Consider the following 16,113-nt stretch of genomic DNA (forward strand, 5'->3'; position numbering starts at 1 on the left):
AATTAAAGTAGTACATTGGTTCTATTTATGAAGGGTATAAAGAGCAAGACTGCAGGAGATAATGTCGTATCAGAATTACTTTAGAACAGGGGCTAATTTTTTTTTTTTTAACTAGAATATTACATTTGAAAGCCAAGATACATTTTGTATATTTGAGTTAAAGGTCTTTGGTCCTCCTTTTTAGAGAAAATTCTTTTTTTTTTTTTTTTAAGAGAAAATTCTTTTAAGAGTTTACTGCTATCTCAAAAAATCATGGCAGAAAGTGAAAATCTACTTTATAACAGTGGAAATTAAGTTGTTCAATAATTAAACATTTTCATCAAAGTCTAGGGTATAGTAGAAAGAATACTAGATTATAAATCAGGAGGCCTGGGTTCTGGTTTTCCTTCTGTCACTAGATAGTTGTATTATTAGAATTTTATGTGAAAGTTCTCCTCTTTTACATAGAGCTGCTTAGACTATGATTCTAAGGTACCTTATCGACTTCTACTCTAGAATTTAACATAATAGCAAAATTACCTTTGATCTATTTGAGCAAGCAGCTACCCCAACATCTGGAATCCATACTGTAGTCTGAATAGCTCCAGAGCCTATTACAACAGTTTGCAAGACAGAGCCATCCTAAAATGAGATGTATTTATATCAGTGCACATCACTTAACCTTAGTCTTTATTTTTTTTTTAAGATTTATTTACTTATTTTGAGAGAGAGAGACAGAGAAAGAACGAACATGCATGCACAAGAGTGGGGGCATGGGAGAGGCACAAGCAGCGGGAGAGAATCCCAAACAGACTCCCCACTGAGCAGAGAGCCCGATCTGGGGCTCGATCCTATGACTCCGAGATCATGATCCGGGCCAAAACCAAGTCAGATGCTTAGCTGACTGCCCCCACTCTTTATTTACATTTTTAAATTTATGCTTCACATTCACAAAAACATAGTCTAAAATCTACACCGGCTAAATTTAGCAATGTCCAATTACATAGCTACCATCCAATTTTCTGGGGCCTTTTCTAGATGACTTTAAAACTATATCAAAAAGAAAAACTAAGAAATAATTTTGAAAGGAGTTTCTTCAGTTATCTAAGATCTTAGAACACAAAATATTCCTAAGATTGGTTGGGTTAAATTTTATCATATATAAATTAATAATAAGCACTTAAGATAAAAATAACATCTATATTCTTACCCTTAAAAAAAAAAATCTATATTCTTACCCTTAAAGACCAAATGTTCATGAGCCCACCCAGTCCACCAGACACGAGGGCCAACCCATCAGAACTAAAGGCAACAGTCCGGACAGGGGTGATGTGTCCTCGTAGCTGATAAACACACTTGGCTCCGGCTGATTTTCTATATCCATCCTGCAATTCATTTTTAATACATATTGAAATTAAAACAAATTTATAGATTCAATATTTAGAATTCACTCTTGAAAATTTTGTATTTTATAATGTGGCATAAAATTGGGGAGGAGAGAAGGACACCTCTCTCAAAAGGTTTAGCTTGAGAGAATAATAAAGTATCAATCTTGTTCTCCTTTGTTCCTTTGTGAGTGTGTGTGTTTTTTTTTTTAAGATTTTATTTATTTATTCATGAGAGACACAGAGAGAGGCAGAGACACAGGAAGAGGGAGAAGCAGGCTCCATGCAAGGGAGCCTGATGTGGGACTCCATCCTGGGTCTCCAAGATCACACCCCGGGCTGAAGGCGGTGCTAAACCACTAAGCCACCAGGGCTGCCCCTCCTTTGCTTTGAGGCTGAGTTTCATCTTTTTTTGACACACTTCAAAGTGAATTTCCTATTCTTCAAACTGGCAGAAATAACATTTCTAAAGTTCCAATTATCTCTTAGACACAGAAAAATTCTAACTTCTGCTTTTTAATGAGTATTTTTAAATTTAGCTTTATGGAATTTTCATTTTTAGCCCCTAAAATTCATGCATTGTACATGTTGGTTTTATATTAAGCAAGTACTTCTTTTTGCTGGCCAGTGGTTTTTTGTCTGCTACTTGGTGTCTATTTTCATGTTTACTGTGCAGGTTTTAAAAGTGAGACAGATAAGACCTGTCCAAAGGGCCACTCTCTAGCACAAACAGCAAATAAAATTTATCTTTAGTGCTTCCACTTCCACTTCTGTGATATTTTCCTCCCATTAGTGAGTTATTTACCTCTCCCTCTTCACCCCTCTCTCCCTGCCATTAAGCTCTCTCTTCCTTCTAATTATGACAGAGTATAATACTAGATGTACTTATTTACCCAAAGATGACCTAAGGCATATTTCTTCCAGGGGTATTTATATCTCGAGCAAAAGAGAGAGCAACAGAAGGTACAAACTGTTAGCTCAGGGATGTCATTTGACCACCCAGTGTTTTAAAGAATTTTAATTCAGGTGCCAATGTTTAACACTGGGAGATTTTACTTAAAACACTGGATTTTTTTTTAAAAGATTTTATTTATTTATTCATGAGAGACAGAGAGAGGCAGAGACATAGGCAGAGGGAGAGGTAGGCTCCATGCAGGGAGCCCAATGTGGGACTCAATCCCAGGACCCCAGGATCATGCCCTGCACCGAAGGCAGATGCTTAACCGCTGAGCCACCCAGGCATCCCAAAACACTGGATTTTTTGCTTCTATCAGAAAAAACTGAGATAATCTAGTAACAATAGCCTCATTTCTGGAGGGTGACAACTCTATGGCAGCTGTGTCCTTTATAGGAAAGATATATGCTTCTAAGTTTTTTGCTTGTTTTTACCCTCTCCATGCCTCCAACTCCTAGCTTCCTAGATGCCCTGTAAGGATTTATCTGAATTTGTAACCCCTGTTTAAGGTAAAGGAATTATTCTTCATAGGGAGAATTTTGGTATCAAAAGGAGGTACTTTGGACAAGGGTGCTCCTATTTCACCACACCGAAGACTTAAAACTTAGGACTTCTCTATCTGTAGTGTTGAATATATCCAGTCCCATAAATGATCACACCTCAATATTTCTTGAATAACTCACTTTAACAAGCAAACATGTTGTCCTGACTTATAAAAATAAAGCTAATTCAGAAAACACACAAAGCATGAAAATTATTCAGGCTTCCCTAATGGATCTTGCCCTTTTGGATACTAAGTATTGAGTATCTCAGTAATCAAGGGAGGATTACTTTGATAACATATACCATCTATGGTTTCAGATAAGGTCTTCAAAAGCACCAGAACATTTACCTGGCAACTGGACTCCTGGTCCCACCATCCTTCTGAACCAGCTGCACTGGTCTGCGTGATATCTTGTGAAATACGCCAAACACATACTAAGCCACTCTGACAGCCACTTAAAAAAAAAATTGATCACATAAAACCAAGACATGTCAATATGCAGAAGTAAATATATTTTTGAAAAGCAATTAAGACCTGATAAAACTAAAACAGTATTATTTTTTACATTTATAATGGGTATGCTATAATCTTTTACAAGAAATACAAATAGAATTAATATTCTAACAACATCACACCCAGTTAAGGAGATTGCACACCAAGGTCCACATTGGAAAATTATTCTTTTTTTGTCTAAGATGATCTCACAGTATTACACATTATGAGAATTGCAATATGCAATAAACTGTTTAAGACTACTGAGAAGCCATGTTTAATGCAAGTAACAGTCTATACTAATATAAAAATTAAGATACACACACACACACACACACAAATTTATAACATACGTAGCCATCAGCAAATGCAATTTGGATCCTTTCCCTGGGAGGCTGCACCAAGCAATGCCATTTACAATAGATGGATGGCAGAGTGAATGTAGACAACGCCAGCATCCTGATATAGGCCCCCAGAGTTTCACATTTTCTTCTTTGGCACATGTCATAAGAATATGACCTGTTGGGTCCCACTTCATACTAACAAGAGTATCCTTAAAATGGTAGGGAGAGAAAAAAAATCATGGTAATGCTTCCTTCACAAATACTTTAAACTTAGTAATTTATGACCTGTACTTCTATTACTCAATTATTTTGAAATCAATGTTTTATGCAAATAAGATACTGTCATATCATTCCCAATAACTAGACCTAGACTGCATTATATGTATTTATTTGCTGTAGTCAAAGTTCAGTAAATGCTAGTTGAATAAATAATGAAATTCTGATTTAGAAGGAATATTCATCTTTCACTAGCATTTTAAGTTTTTTTTTTTACTTATAACCATTAAAATATAAAAAAGAAGAAACTTTAAAAAAAGCAGCACTCCTCATAACAAAATAGTGAATATTATGAGAATCTAAGATATATTTGTGTTTATATGGCTGTCATCATTGTATTCTTCTGACACTTCTTCAACACCTTCCAACTCCTGGCTTCATGCACTTATACCACTTGCCTAGAGAGCCCTGTAAACATCAAAATTAGCAACCTCTTTTTGAGGTAAAGGAATCATTCTTCATAGGTGGAATTTCTAGCATTTGACAGGGGGTGTTCCAAGGGTGTTCCATTTCACTGTTTTGGTTTTACTTCTTTCTTGGCTTGATGGCTTTCTTACACAGATTTTCCCATGTATATACATGGCCCAAAGACTTTGTTAACAATAAAATACTCAATTGTAAATGACTGATGTAAAAAGTTTTAAAAAACTGGTATCAGGCAATACTATGTAATAAGAAAAATAACCATCTGGTAAAGATGCTTTACCTTATGTGCATCAATTAGAACAATGCCTCCTTTCTCAAGTGGTTCTTTTGTTCCCAGTAACAACTTTCCATCAAAATATCCCACTGCAAATGGTCTGTCTTCACTGAACCAAGCAATGCAAGTTACAGACACTAACATGATAAAAACAAATTTCAAAAAGAAAGAAAATATAAGCGATTCCTTTGTCATTGTCTAACTTAAAGACAGACTTTACAACAAATATATGGTACTGCAACCACTGCAGGTAATTTTCCAAAACTGATAGATTTATTAGACCAAATGTAGGCTAAAAGCAGAGATTCTGTGTAACCCACTTTAGAACTGTTATTTATAAGTGACAAGGATTACCTTCATTTTTTTGTTTTTTTTTTAGATTTGTTTTATTTAAATCCAATTAATTAACATATAATATATTATTGGTTTCAGAGGTAGAGGTCAGTGATTCATCAGTCTTCCATAACACCAAGCGCTCATTACATCCCGTGCCCAATCATTTTTAATCTTTAATTTCTTTTCAGGTAATTATTGAAAAATTAAATTCCCTTGCTGATTCCAATTCAATGTACTGGTTTCTTTCCTTTTGGCCCAGAATCTACCATGAAACTGAGAAATAAAATAACCCAAGTCATAGAAAGAAAATTACCTGTCTCTTTTTTTGCTTAAAATTCCCTACTCAGTGTGTTGCCATATTCTACCAAATACGTCCTATTTCTAACAATCTACATTCATATTTGCTTCTTTAAGTACAAATAACCTTGGAAAGCTATAAGAGAGGTAAAAAACAGAGTTTATCTATGAGAGTATAATGGAGACACAGGAACTGAGTAGATGGGAAAAAGACTTTTCACTGTTTATCTTTTTAAACTTTAAAATTTTTCAACCCCATGAAGGCATTATCTATTTAAAAAAACTAAATAATAATAATAATAAAAATCCTTGTTCTATTGTTAATAGAATACCATGTAAGCTGAGACTGTAATCTGTGAAATGCTCCACCCCCCCAAAACAACTATGTAGTAAAATGCCTATGCATCCAAAGGGAACACAGTAAGAAAATAAATGAAAATATACTTCCTACTAACTCTTGTCACACCAGAAACTTCTCTCCTCCTCTTCCTATTTCCTCAATTTTATTCATTTGTTAACAATTTCATTTCTACCAATAATTGTAATTTTTTTCTCTTGGACATTTCTAACTTTCAAGGGAGACTTGGAGCCCTACTCCAAGAGTTCAGACACTTATACAAAGAATGAATGACTAATAAAATACTATTAGATTTCATTTTGGCAGAGATGTATTGTAGATGTTGGAAGAGAAATATCCTTCAACTTAGTAACTAATTAAAATGAAATATCAACCGGACAATTTAGAGAACAAAGCCAAAAGTAATATTCACTCAGCACTTTTAAAAGTGCCAAAAAATTAAGTTTTTTGATTGGGAGAATAATTTCTCAATTAGACACAAGTCCAGTCATTTACCATCCTTTCGATAGCAATGTTCCAATTCTCGACGGTGCATGGTGGACACATCAACAACTTCAATCAGTCCTAGAGATCCATCCATCCGTCCCACCAACAATAATTCTGGAGACTCTCCTGACCACGCTGTAGCTGGACCCTCCTCTGGCCAAGCCAGGGCAGATACCCAATGAGGCTGAATATCTACTAATCCTTTTCCTCCTAAAGAGGGAAAAAGTTGTTGTTGTTACTTAATTTTCATAAACAATAATAAAAAATAAATACTACTCAATTTTAATAGTACACTCAAGGCAGTCCCCAATTTCAAAATAGCCTAATAATGACTACAACTACAAGGCAGGATCCTTCATTTATATACTATACATGATTATCAAATTCATAGGCTTTTCTGTGATTACTAATGGGATAAAAATGATAGCCTTATTACAGAGGGAGTAAAGGAAAATACTCAGTGTAGAAATGTCACATGCTCTTTTCCTAATAATTACTGAAAATTAAACATAAGAAATTTCCCTATAGTTAAGGCCAGCTGTTCCTTCAAATATATGAAACAGAACAGCTATTCTCTAAATATGCAAAAATTAAAAAATATGGATAGGCCTGAGATTACAATAATCTTTACTTTTTAGAGACACAGTATAAAAAATTGACATGAGTTTGTACTGGTGAAATGGACAATTTTAATAGAAGTATTTCAAGTGATTTCTATCACTGAAAACTCATAGCTCAAATCCTATTATGAACACTAAATACTCAAATCCTCACGTACAGTAGTACGTGAAGAGAACTTTTAGTTTACAGATACCAGATTAGTCAAAACTCCAAGAAAGGAGTCAGGAAACGAGCACATCCTCTTTAATTAACTAATTAATTAATGTAAAGATTTTATTTGAGAGAGAGAGAGAGAGCATGAGCGGGGGGTGGGGGGGAGCAGAGAAAGGAGAGGGAGAAGGAGAAGCAGACTCTTCACTGAGCAGAGAGCTCACTCATGAGGCTCAATCCTAGGACCTTGGAATCATGACCTGAGCCAAAGGCAGATACTTAACCGACTGAGCTACGTAGGCATCCCCAACATCCTCTTTAATTTAAACCATAATATGTGTAGATCTACAAAGCTGATGAATAGATTGTAAGTTTTAGGATGAAAGGAAGCCAGTGTTTGGACTCAGAAAGCTAAGAAAAAGGCTTAAAAAGTACCTTCAGTAGTTTGCTAGTATTGGCAGGGTACTTACCATTAACTTGCCAAATATTCACCATCTTTTCCAAGGCCCCAGCTAGGTATTTGCCACTGATACTCCAGGAAACAGGTGAGAAACTTGGATCACTGGGTGACCCCAGGCTTTCCTCAGCATCTCCTTCTCTAAAATATAAGAGACATGTATGGAATTCTAATCCTCATCATCCAAAAATATACTAAACCCCAAATCTTAAAATAAAATAAAGGTTTCTGATGGACTAGAGTATATGATACAGATTCTTTCATTTTGAAGGCTTGGCGAGCAGCAATTTGACAATCACATATTCGTTCATATTTGTCATGCTGTGAAAAATGTAGATTTATAAAAGGAGTGATGCTTAGGCTTCACATTTAATGTAGTACCTATTTTGTCAACAAAGACATTCTGATTTTGCATGGGTTGTGTATCTGGGTATTATTCAGAACACACTGACTCTTGTTTGCCTAATCCCTAGGAAAGTTCTCAGAAAAGAAATACCTACAGCTAGCTATAAAACTATAAAAACTGCTATACTCTGCTACAGAGGAAATATTAATTTAATTCCTAAATAATCCTTAAAGAATAATGGAAAATTAGGCTATTGTTTGTAGAGCTTAACATTTATTATGCTAGCACAGTAGACCTTGATTTAATTCTAAGTCCAGATATTGATAGTTAAATTTTTTATTTTCTTAATTACTATCCTGGAAATTTAAAAACATACATTGAAGATATATAGTAAGACTATTGTATAAGAAAAATGGTAAAAAATTTTTAGTAACAATTTGATTATGTTAACATGACCAAAATGAAGCACGTCAGGATTCTTATTTTAAAGCAAATTCTTTTTTTTTTAAATTAATTAATTAATTAATTAATTAATTAATTTATTTATTTATTTATGATAGTCACACAGAGAGAGAGAGAGGCAGAGACATAGGCAGAGGGAGAAGAAGGCTTCATGCACCAGGAGCCCGACGTGGATTCGATCCTGGGTCTCCAGGATCGCACCCTGGGCCAAAGGCAGGCGCTAAACCGCTGCGCCACCCAGCGATCCCAGGATTCTCTTATTTTAAACATTATACCAGAAGAGCAGATGTTAGTACTCACAATCTATTGAACACACAGGTTTGTTGCAGTGAATATTGCTTCTTAGTAACATTCCACACTCGGATGGTACCATCATTCCCACTTGTTGCCAAGAGTCCTTTTTTATTACACCAAACACAAGTCATTACCTGTAAAAGTTTAAAAAGTCCAACAATTTTTTTAATTCAGTTTTTAATTCCAGGATAGTTACTATATAGTGTTATATTAGTTTGAGATGTACAATATAGTGATGTAACAATTATGTACATTACTCAGTGCCCAACATCATAAGTTAATCCCTATTACCTATTTCACTTATACTCTATTCACCTCTCTTCTGGAACCCTCTGTTTGTTTTCTGTAGCTAGGAGCCTGTTTTTTTGGCCTGTCTCTTCCTTATCCCTTTGTTCATTTGTTTCTAAAATTCCACAAATGAGTGAAATCATGGTATTTGTCTTTCACTATTTATTTCGCTTAGCATTATACTCTCTAGCTCCATCCATGTTGTTGCAAATGGCAAGATTTCGTTCTGAAAAAGTCCAACAATTTTAAGTTTTTATTTAAATGATTGTCATCCTCTATCAAATTTTTTAAAAATCTGAGGAAATTGTAAAAGAAGAACATTCATGTTATAACCTAATATACATGATCTCACTCTTCTCTAATTGGCATGTAAACATACATCTATTTGTATGGCTTTAAAGTACTACGCCCAAACTCATTTGAGTTACTGAAGATACTGTTAGAATCTTTACTAAACATATTTATTTAAATCAATAAAGTATAAATACTTCAATGTATTTAAGTGTTCTACCAAATAAACATAACAGACTAAGAGGTGACTTTTAATTGGTAAATAATGGAGGTCAGTCTTCATTTCCTAAATTGCCCTTGTCAATGCTCAGGAGTCTAGTGAGTTAGATTAAAATAGTGCGGACAATTTCTTTTCCACTTTGCATGTATAAGCCTTCATCTTTTGTGAGGCAATTCCCTTGGTTTTTTCTCATCCCTTATCTGGTTTTTCTATTTGTATACTATTATGTCAACCCAACATAGAGAAAGGAGAGCTGGTAGCTACTAGACAAGTATTGATAAGAGTGTGTGTGTGTCTGTGAGAGACAGACACAGAGAGAAAGGCTAAGATCTGAACTGTGAGCTCTTTAAGAAGAGCAGAAACTATTTTATCTTAACATAAAGTGATTAACAGATTTCAAGGGCTCAAAATACATACCCTGTTCTGATGAGCCTCCAACTTGATAAAGGAGCATTTTCTGAGATCTCCTCCCATATCGGCGAGTGTTTGGGGAGTAGTTTGATTGTCGCGGTCATGCGCAGCAAGAGTGCGCACAAGCTGTTGAGCAGCCCATTGCCTATGCTGTGAGGACAGCCTGGAGGAGAGGCAGCAGGCTGCCAGGGCATTAGCCAGCTCCAGAGGGCCTACAGCAGAAGGATCATAGGAAGGATGGGCATACAATTGGGCAGTTAAACCTGCTTAAACAAAACAATGAAATGATGCCCAGGTAAGAGCTGGTAGTGGTAAACAAAAAAAATGGGTTAACCCATATCTTTTAAGAATTAGCACTTTTGCAAGCAATCATTTACTAAAATATACATAACAAAGTATAAGCATTTATCTTATATAACATTCTATAGTAAATCTGATTCACTGAAAATACATATCTCTAAGGACACACAGACTGAGAATGCAGCAGAAATAATCTTAAGGCCAGGGCAGAGGCAGCATACCCTAAAAAGTAAAAGTTTGGCTTTTGCTGCTCAAAAGTGATCATAACAACCAGTCAAGGGCCTGAGCTAATAGATCCAAAAGCCCATCTATCTTGGCCAAATGGTCCTGATGAAGAGAAGGGTAGACAATAGTGATTAAAGAGTCCCTTCAAACCATAACCATTTTATGACAAATAGAAATATAGCACTAACTTTATCTAGGTTTTACTAAGGAAACTAAACAGGATTATTATCTATTAGTGACTCAAACCATAGTCTAATAGAATAATCTAATCAAACCAGACAAATTTGGTACATTTTCTAATATTTGTTTCCATACACAATGAAAAAGGATCATGCACTTCTTTTATGATCTGAACTTAAGAAGTATACACAATGCTATGTAATTCATCACTTACAACAACTCTAAGACAGTTTTAAAATGTATGAATCAAATTGGTTACAAGACTATAAATTTAAATGGTAAATGGTATGAAGCTTACCTTTTTTTTCAACTTCTGACTTATCATAGTTAGGTCTCAGTTTGGCCCCCTTGTCTGCTAGTAATGCCACAAGGGCCTGAGTTACTACAAAGTTTGGGGAGGTCACAAGCTTATTCTCTTCAGCAATTCCTCGGAGAAAGCTGGGTAGAAACTTTCGCTGAATTGGATCATCGACCGTGGTTAGATTTACACCTGTTGCAGCAGAAATCAAGTTCTGAAGAGGCAATTAGAACAAACATATTTAATTTTTACATATAATTTTGGAACAGAATGATTTCACTCCAAAAGGCTGTTTAAGAATTGGTTGGAAATAAACCACTCAACAAGAAAAGCACCAAAAACTAGCTTACCTGTGTACACAACTGCACCAGGAGTTTTGCAGCACTAGGAGTGTTTGATGCCAGACATCCCACTGCTGTGCTCAGATAAGCCAGGCAAGAGATGGGCTTACTGGCCTTGCTATGCCCACCTCGTGAGCGTTCTGAGGTGCTTGCCATGGCAGAAGGGCTGGTAGAGAGGCCAGCTCTCCCTGCGGCGGCCAAGCACATTAACCGAACCAGTGTTCGGATATCTGTAAGCCCCAGAGACTCAAGACCAGCAGCCAGGCTACAACTGGAACCACTGCCAGGAAAGAAACACACTTCAGATGGATAAAGAAAACAGATTTCTGACGGGACCATGTGGAGCCCCACATATCATCCAAAGTACAAGCAACCAAAATAAAAGGTAAGTTGCAATTTCACTAGTTATATATATGAAGTTCATATATATATGAAGTTGAAAAATTTTAAGTAAGCTGGAAACTATTACTGAAACTTTTTAAATTTTAATATTTTATTTTGATTTAATATATTGAAGTATAACTGAATTACCAAAGTATAATGTACAGGAAAGTTCACAAATGATGAATTTCACAAACTGGGCAATCTCATGTAATCATTTCCCACCCAGATCAAGAAACAGAACATTACCAACACCTCAGAAGCCTGACTGCTTGGGCCTTTCTCAGTCACTAGCCCCTTAAAAGTAACCAGTATCACTGACTTATAAAGTCATAAATCAGTTTTGCCTGTTTTGAACTTTATATAACAATAAAGTCTGTATTCTTTTGTGTCTGGCTTCTTTTGTTCAGCACTATGCTTGTAAGACTCATCCGCGTTGTTGCATTATAGTAGCAGATACTCATTTTCACTGACATATTAATAAAATCTACCACCATTCATTTATCCATACAGATGACAATTAGGTGGTTTCCAGCATGGGACTAGTTATTCTGAACAGCACTGCCATGAGAATGTTCTTGCCTATGTCTTTGGGTGCACATATATAAGGATTTCTGTTGAATATATATATACCTAGGAGTAGCTTTCTAGGTCACAGAGTATGTTAATATACCCCTTTAGTTGATACTATTAAAGAGTTTTCCAAAGTAGCTGTATGATTTTCTCACTGGCAGTGTATGGTGGTTCTAGGTGTTCCACATCCTCCTGCTCACATCCCCTCCCCCCTTAAATTTTAGCCATTCTGATGGGTGTGTGTTAATATCTCACTGGGTTTTCATTTTCATTTCTCTGAAGACTAATGAGGTTGAACACCCAATTTTTCATGTTCACTGGCCATTTGGAGATCATTTCATATTATTTTGCATTTTCTCCATTTTTCTTTTGGGTTGTCTCTTTTTCTTATGGATTAATAGGAATTCCTTACATATTCTATTGGTTACACAATGTTAATTTTTCTCCCATTCAGTGGTTTGTTTACTTTCTGACTTTTTATTTTCTTAATGACTTTTGCCGAACAGAAGTTCTTTTTCAATGTAGTCCAATTTATCACTCTTTTTCTTTATGATGCATGCTTTTTGTGACTTGCTTAAGAAAACGCTGCCTATCCCAAGACCAAGAATAAATTCTTTCTACCTTATAGAAACATTACGAGTTCTCTTTCACATTTAGGTCTAAGAGCCACTTGGAAACATTTGTTTTATCTAGTGTGAGGTTGAGGCCAAGGCTCACTTTTTACTATGTGAATAAACCATCTGACCTAGTCCAAGTCATTGTAGACATCTTTTCCTCATTGTTCTGCAAAAAAAACACTGTCATAAATCCAATTGTAAATCATGTGCTTATCTATATATGTGGGTCAGTTTCTAAATTCTGTTCTCTTCCACTGTCTAAACTACCTATTCTTGAGCCAATACCAGAGACCCATCCAAATTTTATTTTGAGTCTTTCTTTAGGGTTCTTCTCTCTTCACTGATTTACTGTTTTATACCTATAAGAAGTGCTTAACCACTTCTTAAATAGATGCCTTTTAGGTATTCTTGACTTCCTTCCTTTTTAAATACAACATATCATGGCATGAACATGGAAGGAATCTCCATGATGGAATCTGCAGGTTGAAGTAGCTACCTAGTTGGTCAATTTTGCAGAAAAATGTACTCAACCTTTTATTTTATCTTGCACCAAATGCACTGACAGGCTTAGTTTCCCATTTCAGATAATAAAAAATGTTTGCAGTTTACTCAGCTATTATAGTACTGTTATTTTCTACCAAAAAGAGCTAAGTTATTTATTGATGGACTGGATGAATAACAATGATAACTATGTCTAGCTTCTTTCATTCAACAGTAGATATTCAAGGTTCTAAAAATTCTATCTCATCCTCCTAAATAATTCCAGACTCTAGAAACTAACAGCATCATTTGACACTAAATAATACTCACCTGACGGAGAGAAGAGACAGTGCTCTCATTACCATGGTTCTTGCCAGAAGAACCTGAGCAGCAGCAGTCACTCTCCTTAAAGCCACCACCCGGTCATGAGGGTTTGCTAAGGCAGCTGCCTGCTCACCCAGTGTTATTCTTCCAGAGGAACTCTTTTCTACAGAGCCATGGCAACCTGAAAAACATATCCCGACTACTGAAAAAATTTTCCATTCTATCGAAGTTCCAGGCTGCAAACCAATGCATTTTGCTCATCTGGACTTTGTTACATAGAAAAGTCCTTGGGAGAAATAGATATTTCTAAGACAACAATCTATTACATATGTGGGGGATCTTTTTGGTTTTATTTATTTTTTGCTGTTTCATTTCTACTGATACTAACAAATACCGAAATACGTAGTTTTTAAAATATGCTTTTAGGGCAGCCCAGGTGGCTCAGCGGTTTAGCGCCGCCTTCAGCCCAGGGTGTGATCCTGGAGTCCCGGGATCAAGTCCCACATCGGGTTCCCTGCACAGAGCCTGCTTCTCCCTCTGCCTGTGTCTCTGTCTCTCTGTGTCTCATGAATAAATAAATAAAATCTTTAAAAAAAATAAAAATAAAATAAAATTTGTTTAAAAAAGATAAATAAAAATAAAATATGCTTTGAGTATAACAGAAAGGGCTGAGTCACCAAAACTAATTATTTTATATTCCCAATAGCAAAAGTTTCCCATACACTCTCTCTCTTTCTCTCTCTCACACACACACACACAAAAGACTGAAAAATTGTTTTTTGTCAGCTCTAGGATTCCCTCATCACAAAGTCAAAAAAAGAATTGTATTCATATACTTTATAAGTTTTCTATCACTTCAGTATTTCATAAAAACAAAAAAATAAAAAAATACATTATACCTTCAAAATGTTAAAACAACTGGCCAAGATACTTGTTGGGGTGGAACAATGTGATTATTTACCTAGTCTAAGAAACAAATTAATACAGACTGTATAAAATCCATGCCAATTAGCATTTCAGTTTACCTATCTGCATGAGAGTCTCTTCCATACTGTTGGTAGCTGTTACCATCGCTACTGATGCTCCCAAAGGATCACTGTCAGGGAACTGAACTGGTTCTGGTACAATGCGCCGATCATTTAAACCAAGTGGTCCAGCAAGTAATTCAAATTCTTCTTCACCTGTTAGCTTTTCATCCTCATCAACATCCAACATGTCCCAGTCTTCTGGAATTTAAATAAATAAATGTATGGTGTGTGAATATAAACATGACATAACTCTGCTGGCAATGGTTACTGACATATGTCTAAAATGCAGATGGATGGAAAGCCCAGTGCCCACAAAATAAACTATGGCACTGTCTCCTCATGACCCAACTAAACTGCACTCCTGAGGCATAGTGAGAGTCTAAGGGAAAGGGAGTCAGAGCAATCAAACCCACTTAAAGCAACAGCAAATGTTATAGCTGGTAATGGAGATTTCAACTAATAAAAGCTGTCGTTATGGGGCCAACAAAGAGTTCTTAATCCTGTCTATAATCATTAGAGAATTAGTTATTTCAAGTAAATGAATGCTCCAGATAAATTCATGCTGCTTTCAACTTTTTATCTTTTACTTTCTTTAATTATGATGGAAATTCAAAATGTACGACATACTTCTCCAACTTCGAAAAATAAAATGCCATGCGGAAATTAACATTCTGTGGTCAAGCTAGTGTTTGAACCTAGTATTTTCCTTTAGTTTTTAGAACTAGGGCTATTGCTTTCAAACTACCCTTGAGCTTTTTAGAGAAAACTTTAAGTTAACATGTACCTAAATATAAACACACATAAAGGTAAATTTTAGTAACAGATGTTAAAGCAGAAGGTATATATAAAAATACATGTAAAATAAAGACGCTCTCAAAACAACTACCTTCATACACACTGTCCTGCTTGCCAATTAGATCTGGAGCTTGTCCCTTGTACCTGCACCAAACATGAAGAACATTGTATTTTTATACAAAACAGTTAGTACCCAAAAATGCAAATTAAAGCATTAGAACATTTTAAAAGGTCATTAATAAAGCAACACAAAATAAAAGTGTTTCATGTTAGGAGCTAATGAAAACTACTGGTAGGTACACACATGCTTACAAAAACCAAGGACTATTTTACCAAATTTCTGAGGAGGTTTCTGGGTCACCTACAACAACTCTTAATCAAAACCTATTCCAGAACGCCTTAAAGATTTTAAGAGTTGACAATAAGGGCAAAAACCCTACTCACTATATATTACTTGCTATTCAAGGATATAAAGAAGTAATATTTTCATGGAAGCTCATTTAATCTAAACTATTTTTTCATCAATAAAAAGATTTTAATTAAGAGGTCAAAAACAGGGTAAAAAACACCAATGAGAAAAGCTGACAAGAAGCTCCTGAAGGTTAAGGCAAAGACTCTGCCCAGAGCTTCCCAACAAGTCAAAGATTAACAGAAGCAAACTCCAGTGAAGAATCTGTTCCCAGCAACTGCTGCTAGGCTACAGACTCCCAATTCTGACAAAACATGAATTCCTAAACCTCTTCTACCCTTCCCATCCTGGGTTCAGTAATCATGGGATTTAGGAAAGGTTAAGCGTAACTCCTCACATTAAAAAAGCTGTGATTTCCATGTCTTAATGAGATATAGTTTATACTCTTCATATAGAGGGCTTCAATAGCT

General features: G+C 35.6%; 1 protein-coding gene across 12 annotated transcripts in view; it reads right to left on the reverse strand.

Annotated features, from left to right (window-relative positions):
- HERC1 (HECT and RLD domain containing E3 ubiquitin protein ligase family member 1) overlaps window positions 1–16,113 on the reverse strand; it is a 183,669-nt gene that overhangs the window by 26,325 nt on the left and 141,231 nt on the right. For 9 of the 12 annotated variants that reach the window (XM_072809039.1, XM_072809037.1, XM_072809030.1 and 6 more), the window contains exons 46-59: window positions 15,326–15,374; window positions 14,437–14,637; window positions 13,418–13,592; window positions 11,046–11,316; window positions 10,696–10,909; window positions 9,699–9,955; window positions 8,489–8,616; window positions 7,394–7,521; window positions 6,162–6,362; window positions 4,682–4,812; window positions 3,709–3,908; window positions 3,212–3,317; window positions 1,218–1,364; window positions 520–621 (exon numbers count right to left, since the gene is read on the reverse strand). In XM_072809039.1, coding sequence (XP_072665140.1) covers window positions 520–621; window positions 1,218–1,364; window positions 3,212–3,317; window positions 3,709–3,908; window positions 4,682–4,812; window positions 6,162–6,362; window positions 7,394–7,521; window positions 8,489–8,616; window positions 9,699–9,955; window positions 10,696–10,909; window positions 11,046–11,316; window positions 13,418–13,592; window positions 14,437–14,637; window positions 15,326–15,374 — 2,310 coding nt within the window. Of the gene's footprint in view, window positions 1–519; window positions 622–1,217; window positions 1,365–3,211; window positions 3,318–3,708; window positions 3,909–4,681; window positions 4,813–6,161; window positions 6,363–7,393; window positions 7,522–8,488; window positions 8,617–9,698; window positions 9,956–10,695; window positions 10,910–11,045; window positions 11,317–13,417; window positions 13,593–14,436; window positions 14,638–15,325; window positions 15,379–16,113 lie in introns of all 12 variants that reach the window. The other 3 variants (XM_072809041.1, XM_072809033.1, XM_072809040.1) reach the window with 3 other exon arrangements.

This window comes from Canis lupus, chromosome 32, assembly GCF_048164855.1.
Source record: "Canis lupus baileyi chromosome 32, mCanLup2.hap1, whole genome shotgun sequence".
Classification (NCBI taxonomy): Eukaryota; Metazoa; Chordata; class Mammalia; order Carnivora; family Canidae; genus Canis; species Canis lupus.